Here is a 12,503-nt window from a genome sequence, read left to right as displayed (position 1 = left end):
TACGTTGCATACATGCATGTTACATACATATATGTTACATACTTATACGGTCTCTTCCACTTATGCGTTGCTTAGACTTATACGAATACACACACTTATATGCCAACATCATATGCGTCCAAACATACGCTCGCGTATAACCCGTTTCATTCCAAACAACTTTTTTATGTTCAAGTTTACACATAATAAGGTCTGATTTACTATCCCACCAAGTTTCATGTAAAACCGATTTTGTTTACCCATTCTTTTCATAAACCGAACACTACTCGGTTTACCCAAAATGAACTAACTAACCCGTTTACTCGCAAGTTTATTACTTTATTAATAATCGTGGCCCGTTCTATCATCCTACCAATTTTCATTCAAATCCGTACACGAAAAGTAAACCTTTTTAACGAAAACGTACATTTTAGGTTTTTGTTTGAAATCACTCGAATAGACTAAAACCATATCAAACGAACTCGGAATTGAGTGATGCAAGCGGCTAAGGAACCGTCTCGCCGAGATCTACCAGCGCCGCCCACTGCATATAGATATTCATTACATTGAATCTTCTGAAAATATTGACATGAAGTGGTTATTAACTTCTTGTACAACATCAATTTTTGAGACAAGTATAACATGTTTTTGAAAATATTGTGCATTAGATGCATAGTAAAAAATAAAATGATACACATAACTAATTTGATATGAAATAGCATCAAATAAATCAGTTATGAGAATATGGTCAAGTATTTCTATAATCGGCTCTCCGTCACTCAAACCACCAATTTTTCATTCACCTAATTCCCAAAGTCAATTTGCAAATATCTTTGTTTCTTTCGTATCATATTAGACGATTCACTGCTTTCTATACTTAAGATTAGGTTTTTGTTTAAATTTAAGATCTACATTTTGCCCAAATAAATCATACAACAAATTATAATGTGTTTTTATAAATATAGTTAGCAAATGGTAAGAATTAAATAGAAAAATTTAATATAACATGACTTTAAAAAATATGTCTTTAAATTAAAATATCAACAGTTTAGTCAAATTTATATATAACTAGGTTTGTTACCCGTGTAGCATACGGGTTAAAATAAATAAATTTATTTAAATAATAATATAATGTCAAATACAAATGTTCAACAGATATAAAAAGATATTATACGGTAAATAAATTACACATTACACAATATGAAAATAAAAAGTTATTAGAAAATTTATTAATCTCTAAATATTTCTTTGTACACAATATTTATAGTTTTGTTTGTAACTTTACTTCATATATCAAAACTTAGTAGTGTCACGCTGTTTGTGTTTTTAACTCTTGATAATGCAACACATAACTGGCCACGAGTTAAAATAATTTGTTTAATAAACAAACCAACCATCTATAGTGACTGATTTATATTTTATTAATCTTAAAAGCAAAACAAAAAATAAACTGAAATTTCGGTTTTTGAAATTAATCATTTTATCTAAGGGTGTAGAATTTTTCTTTTAAGAATAAAAATGTTAGTTCCAGTATTACTTCCGGATATGATTTTCGCTTTTATAACACGGTTATCATATTGTATTTTATTTTCCCATGTATTTTCGCCTCAACATCGTCTTTCAAGACTAACCTATGACTTGACAATCTTAGATTTTGAGGCCATTTAAAACATCAAGAAACTAATATTTTCTTGTAATGTATCATTTTATGTATGATAGATACCATCTGAATAATGGTAATATTTTTCATCTCCGGAAAATATGGATAACAAACATTTGTTAATTTCTTGAACGACCTCATTTTTTATGCAAGTATATCTCGTTCATTAGAGAAATCTATGTATTTGAAATCTTTAATAATATAAGGATATACAAAGTCAATTTATCATATGATTAACAGTGTGTTAATGTCTAACATTAGCTTTTTAAGGTAAGAAGTTGATTTATCCTTCTGAAAAACCAAAACATGTAGTCTAGTGTTTATATATTTTTGTGGATTTTTAAGACGATATACTTAACATAAATGGTGGGTTGATCAAATATTCAATTAAAAAAAGTTGTAAATGTCTCTTTTTTTAAACCCACATGTGAACCGAAACTCATTTTAATCATAAAATGTTTTAACATGAACCATGCTTGATACTTTAACCAGTTATAAATTAACATAAACACATATATCAATGGTTAATTTGTCTTTTAAGGGTTTGAAAGAAAAAAAACATGTAATTTAGTAAATATCATATATATGTGATAAGTTAAAGTTTATTGAAATTTAAATTTTAAATTAATCTTGTCTCTTCATCCAGTAATATCATTTTTATAAAACCTCAATATTAATTAACTAATATAATATATTTAAAACCTTAATTTTTGGAATCATTATTCAAAATCAACGTTAAAATTAGTTATTTTTAAAAACCTAATACTAATAACTAATACAATATATTTATATAAAACAAAATAATATATTTATGTTGGTATTAAATTTTTAAATTAGGAAATAATTATTAAAAAGAGAAAATAAAAGATTAAAAAGAAAATAAAAATCAAAATTATTAATATGAAAAAGAAATATATTTAATATGAGGGAGAGGATGGAAAATTTTGTAAGAATCACCATGGTGATGACATGTGGCACTTAGAAAGCTTTGTTTATTATGTAGTATAGATTAATTGGATTTTAATGATAATATAAGAAGTGATAAAAAGAACTTTAGTAAGGAAGAATATTTATTTTGGGTTTTTTATTGCCAATTAATAAAATGTTATAAACACGTTTATTTATTTGTTTAATTATTTGCAATAAGCTTTATTTAACAAAATAGTGAATGTTTAATTTAATACTTTCTTTTTTTAACTACCAGAATATGATTATTGTATATGTTATTATTTAACTATAGTCAGGTTATTCTATAAAGTGAGACAAAAATAAGAATGACGACAAAGATTTGTAGACAAAAAAAACCCCTAAAAAATAATAGCTCAAAATTTAATAAAAAGATGAATAATGTAAAAAAAAAAAAAATGTTTCCACCGTCTTCCTTGTTTTAAAAAAAAGACACAATGTTGAGGAAAAAAAATCATTGTGTCTTTCTATCTATCATTGTGTTTTTTTGTTTATTTTCATCATTGATTGTGTCTTTTTTTACTTAACATTGTGTCTTTTTTTTTCTTGATATCGTGTTATATTACTAAACGTTGCGTTATATTTTGTCAACATTGTGTTATATTTTTTGCGACATATTGTCTCTTTTTTAATTATCATTGTGTTATTTGTTCTTTTTCAGCAATGTTTTTTCTCTAGGCATTATGTCTTTTCGACGTTTTTTTTCTTTGGAATGAGATTGACGGGTGAAACATTTTGGTTTTTTTAATTTTTTGTTTTTTTTTTATATTTTGAGTTATCATTTTTTTTATTATTCTTTTTCAACTTTTTTAAGGAGTTTTTTGTGTGTCCAAAGTCCTTCTCACACTTCTCATTTTTGACTTCCTTTGCATTTTAACTTTTCATCTTTTTTTGTATTGAAAGTAATTGTATTAGTTAAATGAATTTGATTTTATATAACATAAAAAGACTTAAATTTGGACATGATATAGAAACTTAAGTTGACTTTTATAACTAAAATTTGACCTTATATACGAGATTTAGGTATATCTTATCTATTATGATTAACTTATATATAGAAAAAAATATATTAATTATAATTAAATATCTTAATTTATGAGATATGAGATACAAAAGTAAATGTGTATTGGTGGGGAAAAAATTGTTAGATAAAACATAGGGATGATATATAACACAATTATATTTTTTTATTAGAATAGATAGATAGACATGTTTTCGGAAATTCTAGGGACACAACGAAATTTTATGTTTTTTTTATGATATAAGACAAGATTAATTTATAAGATATGACACAATTATTGTACTACATGCGACGTATTGATGGGTTTTTTAGAATTAGAATGTTAAATTCGAGTACTTAAAAATGTTCGAGTACTTAAAAAAATTGATTGTAAAACAGAAGAATGGTTAATTTCTTCAAATATATCTATTGAGGTGTTGAAAGCAACATTGGTAGTAATTAATAAACCAAGTGAACCATGCAACTTGAAGCATTAATTACGCCAAAAGTTAAATAAAACTTAAAAGTTTCTTGTTCTTCAATAAGTATCTGTTTTAGGCTAAATGAGCCTCAACATCATAGTAAACACAATTGTGAGAGTGTTTAGATTCAAAATAGTTATGTCAACCAAAGGACTGATAGTTATACAAATGTGCACAATTCGCATACTAGTGACAAATTTGACTTTAGGAGGTCAAAAAAGATCAACAAATCTATCTCTTCTAATAAAAGACAACCTATTTTTGCCACTTGTCAATCTTATAGTCATCATCACTTTTTTCACTCATTTTAATATATGGTCCTTATCTTTTAAGTTATTACAATATATTAATTCAAGTTTGTTGTTATTATATGTAAATCCTAATCAATTCAATCGTTAACATTAATGGTGAAATAAGAAAATAAGAAAATATTAAAATTGACGTTGTTGGTTTGTTAGAATAAAATTTTAAAGTTACGGGTAATTGCAAATTAAAACAAATAAAAGGTTCATCATTGTCGAAGAATTTGGATTTGTATGGTAAACTAAAAAATGTTTTTTAAATTGAGATTCAAGCAACTGTGCATAATTTTTTATATAAGATTAGTTTCAAATTTGGATTTAAAATTTTCTCGTATGCATTTTAACTCAGGAAAATGTGTATTTTCTTAATTTTCTCGAAATGTTTTGTATAAATATTACAACATGAAGAATACATATTACATATATCTTAGTGTTTAGCATTAAATTATTGAAGTTGAATATTATAATTATAATCTATATGTATACCGATTTACTATATGAAGTATATGTCATTTATTTATATGATTTTTTTGCTATGTATAAAGGGTTTAGCAATAAGAAAATCAATATTTAGTTTCCGATATTTGCTTCTATAACTCAGACCAAAATGCTTCAGAAACATATATTTTCACATTAATAAAAAAAATTAAGCCGGTTAAAAGTCATTTACCATGCTTCCAACAAATGCAAAATCTTTGTTTTTTTTCTATAAGTTTTTAAAATATATTTATGTATATATATATATATCAATTAATTAAATATTTTAACAACTCCCGTAATATTAACTAATAGCACGAGATTAGTATTCAAAATTTAAACATACCTTATCAAATACTTTCAACTATTATAAATAAGAATCACTACCTTCACTTTATGCAAATTTTAATATTTTAATATTTTGTTAACTCGGAATAATCACTTTTATTTGAACATGACTTTAAGGTTAGTATGTCTTTGTCATATTCCATTAATATGAAATGAAAAAATTCATTTTGTTTTATTTTATTTTCTGGTTTTATATGTTGCTTGATTATATGATTGTTAATTGTAAAATATAAAATCAAGTAAAAATTTGTCATACACAGAATATTAATGACACCAAATTTATCATGATCAATCAGTTTCAAATTTTAAAGATTATAAGGAAGACTAAATCATCAAAGTTCAAGTAATCTGGTTTTTTGAATAATCATGCTTTTGGGATAAACATGAGTAGATGATTTCAAATGACATTATATTAATTGATTAAAATGTATAATATTTTATGTGTATGAATAATTGTTTTGTTAGTTTCATGTGTATTATCGTTTAGCTAGGGTTGGTATGTACTTGAAGAATTTTATTTGTCACACGGACAACTATACGTGACTATATCAAGAGTTATAAGCATACATATATGTTACTTTATCAAGAGTTACAAGCATTCATGGACTAAAAAAATGATTTGTGATAAAATAATGCATACCAACTAATACAATTATAGATTTAGTGTAAAAGAAAGGTTTTACTTATTTATAACATACTTGTGTAATCTTAGTTATGTAGTTTATGTAATTTGTAACTTTATAAAAAAATATGATCATCTTGTTAACTATATTTCACTTAATGATTAAAGTATAAAAATTTCATCAATTACCCGTAAAATACATGGGCCTCAAACTAGTAGCTAATATAATAGTTTCCGTTGTAAATGGAAAAAACTGAGACTGCTTTTGTTATATCTCCAAAATATTATCAAAAAAGGTTTCCAAACGAATGTGTTACATTAAAAAAAATAAAACACGATTATTAAAAAAAATTAAGAGTTAAAATACAATCTTTTTCTAAGTTTATTTTAGGCCAAAAAGGTTGAGCCGCCAATAGACCATCATAACAACACAACCGATAGTGTCATTAGATCAAGATTAACCACTAATACAATGTGTATAAACCAATAAACCTTTCTTAAAAAAAAAAGACTTCAAAGATCACAAAAATGGGTTGTATCTTGTATGCATACCAACTACAAAGGCCGAGCAACAAAACCCCTACTCACCATCTTCTCCACCAATTCTTCATGTTTCTTGATCTGACCCGCGTTCCTTAACTGCCTCAAAACCATTTCATAGTCACCATGACTCGGTTTCAAACACTTCTCCTCAATCATCTCTCTGAAAAGCTTATAAGCGTTGTTCCAATGCCCCATTGCGCAATACATCCCAATCAAAATCCTATAACTATTCACATTAAGCTCAATTCCATCCTCATCCATCTCATTTTTCAACTTCAATACCATATCAGCCGACTTTGAATCCGCAAACATCCTCATCAAAAGATTATACGTAACCGTGTTTGGCTTACACTTTAACCCCTTCATCCTCCCAAACAACCTCTGAGCACCATTCACATCGTGGGCCTTCATAATTTCCCTAAAAATAGGGTTAAAACTACTCGCATTCGGCTCACATCCCTTCTTAACCATCAAATTCAAAACCTTTATCGCTTCATCGCGATGCTCATCTTTACAATGACTCGAGATAAGAAAATTGTAAGTTATCAAGTCGGGTTCACAAGAAAGCCGCTTCATTTGATTGTAAACCTGCAAAACCTTCTCGGTTCGACCCGCTTTCACATGAACACGCATTAAGTTATTGTAAGTAATCGAATTGGGGGTGATTCCTTGGTCAAGCATTTCAGCAAACACGTCATGTGCGCGAGTGATCTGACCCATTCTACACAACCCATCGATCACAATCGTGTAAGTGTACACATTCGGTTTGATTCCACTCGTTTTCATCTCACCAAAAACGCGCTCCGCTTCCGATATGTTCCCCGACCGACACCATCCGTGGACCAAACTAGTGTACACGACAACATCCGGTACAAATTTATGTTTCAAGCTATCAAAAAACGACTGAGCTTCTTCAGCTCTACGTTTCTTGCAAAGAATACTAATCACCACCGAGAAAGCAATCCGGTCGGGTTTACAATTAAAATCCTCCATCCGATTAAACGCGTGAACAGCTTCAGCAGCCAATCCAGCTCTAACGTACCTCCGTATCAATATCGAAAACGTATCGATTGAAATCTCAACGTTTCGGGCTTTCATCGTTTCGATCACCTCCCACGCGACGTCAAATTGTCGGGTTTTTCCTGCAAAATCGATCATTTCGTGATATGGGTCTGGTGAAATGACTGATTCGGTGGTGGCCCAGTTGAAGAAAGCTAGGGTTTGTGTAAACGGGATGCCGTGGCGGACGGCGGCGCATTTGGAGATTACGGCGGAAATGACGGCGGCGGAGACAGGGTGGTGGCGGGAGAAGGTGGAGAAGTCGGAGGAGAGAGATGTGATGGTGAAGGTGGGTGGGTAAGAGGTGGTGATGGGGTTAGGGTTAGGGTTTTGACGGTGGTGGGTTTTGATTATGGAGTGGAGTTGTTCTGTAATTAGGGTTTCTGGGGCGGAGAGTTTGGTGGTGTTTGGATCGGGTTGAGAGGTGGAAACGACGGAAGAAAAGTGGTTGATGGTGGTTCGGGTTGAGAGACGGCGGAGGCTTGGCTTTACGACGGCGGTCATTGGCGGCGGCGGCGGGTTTATTTTCCGGACGAGAGTGTACTGTGTGTTGGAAAAAATGGAGTTCAACCTTGTGTATTTTTAGTTTTTAGTTTCCAATTTAATTTTATCTTTTTTCTTTTTTTGATGGCGACAATTGAATTAGTTTTATTTTAATTAGGTTGTTACCCGGCAGCCACGCCAGGCTGTTATGTGTTAGTAGCACCCGAGTGTTGTTTCCGTAGATTGGCAGCCACTGATTAAACCTACATTAAGTTATTGTAGCGTTAGGTTTCTCTTTATATATAGTATAATGGTTTTCATCGAATAGTGTGACACACCCTTTTATTTATATGGGGAAACATCAGCCAACCCGGCCAATATGTTGTCTTAACCAGCTACATTTGCTATCAAGGTTGACAAGTGTTTAAGGAAAGCCACACAGAGAATGGTATTTTCATTGAGCTTGAAGAACCCTCTCCCATAACAACACGGGTTTTTCGTTTAATTTGTTAATGTCTAATATCCGACCCGTTTTCGTCTTTGGTAAGTTAATCAATAAGATATTATATTATTTAAATATATATTTTATTAATATTCTTATAACTTTGTTAAATATACAATTTCCACCCTAAAATTAAGTTTTAACCCTTGTGTATTCACACTTGAACTCTAGGGACCATTTTGCAAATCTGTCTAATAATTATATTATTTCTTTAACCCAAACCTATACCCATAACCATAACCCGTACTTGACTCAAACCCATAACCCGTTTGTTTTCTTATACCTTAATCAACGAATTATAAACAAAATTGATCTTGCAAATCGTTTGTTATGTTTATCACAACCTACACCTGTCACACCCCAACCTAAGGTGAAAACGTCAGGGCGCGAATTGATTGCTCACAGCTCTCAATGTACTATCATGCACTATTTTAAAAAAATGACAATATCTATTAATTTAATTTAAATATCCAAATATTCAAATAAACAAGTAAATATTCTGGAAATAAATGCAACAATATAATTCAAGCTCAAATTCAAATTAAACTTAAATCTTGATAATTTATTCTAGCTTAAAGCATCAATAAGTCTTCACCAATCTTGCAACCGGTTCAATTTAAAATCTGTATAAGTGCATAAAATAAAAATATATTTGTCAACACAAGGTTGAGTGAGTAAAACATCAGTCAGTTATATATAATATAATATAAAAAGAGCAAAAATTATCCTTATGAGATATACAATCAAACCAATGACAATTAATGAGTTTTGGCAAAAACCATCGCCTTGCGAATTGCGCTTTGGCTACTACGACGACCGTATGATCATACTAATAATGTGAATATGATGGGCATCTCCAAATGCGTTCAAATAAACAAGTTAACATATAGCAAGTTAGACAGATAATTGATAGCACACAAGGTTAACAGTTTGCTAATGAGAATACTAGTAATATATAAATAATGTAAGATATGTGCATGTTCCCAAAACGGTTAATAATGAGTAAAATAGGGGGAGTGAGTTGCTCACCTTATCAAATGAGCAAAGGAGAATGAATTCGATAAGAACGATAAATAAATGTCATGCTCGTCGAGAAATATCAATGAAAAATCCCAAGTAAGAGTAATGAGGGAAAATAACTATCGATTAATATATGGATCCATGATTGAGATAGATTTAAGATTGATCGGGTGTTTGTAAAATACTAATTTATTTAAATTTATTATTTATTTATAAGGATTATTTTTAATTAAAGTTGTAATAAATAATAATAATATATAATTATTTGTATAAAAATACATTTGTTTATAAAATACTTGTACCAATAATTATTTCAACATGTTAAATAATAAGACATATTCTAAATATTTATTTTACATTAAAAACTCTATTATAATTTTTATTGTAAAACCTTTATCAATTTTTAATACTTATTATTCACACACACACACATATACCTATACATATGGATTTATCAAAGTTACGGAAAAACGACTAACTAACAAGCCGGTTATGATTAAGTATTAATTACTTAGTATATTGATATGCTTTATAATGTATTTTAATGATTTAAAAGAATTAATATAATAATCAAAAGGGATTTCCAAAAATAAATGGACAAAAAACGGTTGAAGGGGGGAGGCTCGAACCTGCGCCCCTAGTTGACATGAGCCTGAAAAACACACATTCAAACCATCCACGTGTGGGTGTCAGTTGGTTTAAACATGAGAGTAATAATTTAACCAGACAACTTTCAAACCCAACCAAACTATAAGCCCTAGAAATCCAATCGGCCAAAACGTTAATCGTTTGCCCGATTAACCATAGGGTTAATGAATTTGGCATAACGAAGAATCAAAAGCATGCATTAATCACTAACAATGAACATGAATCGACGGGTTAAATGAACGTTATAAGTGACGCCAGTAACTTGAATCAGAATTAGTACAAGCAGGCTGTTATAACGTAATTAATTATTGGGGTTATGATTGCGATGTATATATGAATGTGCAGACGAGTTTAATTGCAATAAGATCGTTTCTATATAGTATATTACCAATTCACTAAAGACAGTTTGGATATTTTGTTAATATGTATCAAATAAGATCTCATTCTACGATTAGATTGTCGGTGTAAGTCGTTTAGGTATAATGATCGATATACACAGATCAATTCCATGAATAATGCGAGGATTAAGGTTCAAGAAATAATCGGGTCGCCGATTTACGGGTCTGGAAATTGGATATGGGTTTGGGTTTGGGTAAAAGGATTATATATATATATTAGTTAACCAGTTTTGCAAAAAGGTCCCTCAACATTATTTGTGGATACATAATGGGCAAGAACTTAACTTTATGGTGTAATTTATACATATTTGAAAGTTATTTTGAATAAATTAAATAAATATAATAAACAATAATGATAAAATAATATTAACTCGTTAATTACAGAGTTTTATTGATAAAATAACCCGAACATAGAATCGGGTCGGGTATCGGCTAACAAAATAATAAATGGAAAATCCGAGTTGTTACAACACCGACGCAACTAATTTGGAAGACACGATCAATTTGATTCGGATTTACAATAGTAACAAACCGTCATTATCATTATAGTATTATACCATCTAGAGTTAATAATAATTCAACTAAACTTGTATACATGTTCCTGCAACCCTCGCGATCAAAACCTTAAGTGTAACTGATTTAAAATCATATGCAAACATCAAACAAATTTGTATTTAGGCCGTCGGATTTAGTTTGTCGTTCATCATCAATTCAACACTGTTTAAGGTAATTAATTCATTTATGATCGTTGTAATCCGTGTTATATTAACTCTAATGTCAATTAAACAAACATCAAGCAGATTGATCGATTGTAGATTCTAGGGTTTATAAGCAAATTGGGTTTAATCAGTTATTATATTTAATACTCCGTTTTCATAGAATAACCTACTGACACACCAGCCCAATTTCCTAGTGTGTGTGTGTGTTCAAACATTAAGCCGGCTAGGGGCGCGAGTTCGACCCTCTCCCAACCCAGTTCTGGCTATTTTATTTTTTTTAATTATTTTCAATGGTTTAAATGATATATATATATATATATATATATATATATATATATATATATATAATATTAAATATAAAATTAACATTTTTTTATTAGACGAAACTTTTTAATTCACGTTTCTCGTCATTGAACGTCTTTACAAACTCATTAGGTGTGTATTTATTTTATACACACACACACATAAATGTATTCGAGTGATTAAATATATTCTCACCGCTAGTCGTTAAAAGATTCAAACTAAGCTATTTGTTTTTATTATGTCTAGTTACATATTATTATTTATTTTTAAAAAGATTATTTGTTTAATTGCAGTATATTTATTTAAGCATTATTATCACATATATTATAATTATTTAAATATTCATTTACTTATATTATATTTATTTAATACAATACATATTACATCTAATTAGTTAGGCATTATTATCATTAAAATTATTTATTTATATATTTATATTCATATTATCGTAATTATATCTCAAATTATATTTAAACTAATTATTAATAAGTTCGACTACATGTTTATTATATCAAGTATAACTAAATGGTAATTTTATGAATAATGATTTTTTGTAAATAAATGGTAAACAATAATATTGATTTTTGCAATAACAATAACCGTAGAAATCAATTGTTCAATCAATAACATTCTAATTACAAGCATAATTCAAATCATATCGAAAACCTAATTCCATTGTACATGTTATATCATATACAATTAACATATATTATTATTATTAACTAGGAATCTTTGTCGGTGAATCCCGAAGGATTTAACAATTCACTTTCTCACATCATCGTCACTTTGACTTTTGTTCATCTAATCAGGTGAGTAATCACTCCCATATTTTACTTATTTTCAAATGTTTTGGGGACTTATGCGTACCAACTATCCATTTACATATTATATTATATTCTCAAATGCAAATTGTTAATATTTGTGTTGTGTATCAATTGAATAACTACTTGCCACTTGCTATTTGTTTATGTGTTTATTTCTCGCATTTGGAG

General features: G+C 29.0%; 1 protein-coding gene across 1 annotated transcript; it reads right to left on the bottom strand.

Moving 5' to 3' along the window:
- Positions 1-6,236: 6,236 nt before the first annotated feature.
- On the bottom strand, positions 6,237-7,984 carry LOC143629940 (uncharacterized). Its single transcript, XM_077099083.1, has one exon. It carries the CDS (start codon positions 7,940-7,942, stop codon positions 6,392-6,394), a length of 1,551 nt encoding a protein of 516 aa, XP_076955198.1. The 5' UTR covers positions 7,943-7,984; the 3' UTR covers positions 6,237-6,391.
- Positions 7,985-12,503: the final 4,519 nt, after the last annotated feature.

The sequence above is a fragment of the Bidens hawaiensis genome, unplaced genomic scaffold, assembly GCF_021521415.1.
Source record: "Bidens hawaiensis isolate Kalapana, Puna unplaced genomic scaffold, B.hawaiensis_p1.1 tig00005482_1, whole genome shotgun sequence".
Lineage (NCBI taxonomy): Eukaryota > Viridiplantae > Streptophyta > Magnoliopsida > Asterales > Asteraceae > Bidens > Bidens hawaiensis.
Note: the sequence above shows the minus strand (reverse complement) of the source record. Positions and strands in the feature narration are given on the sequence as shown.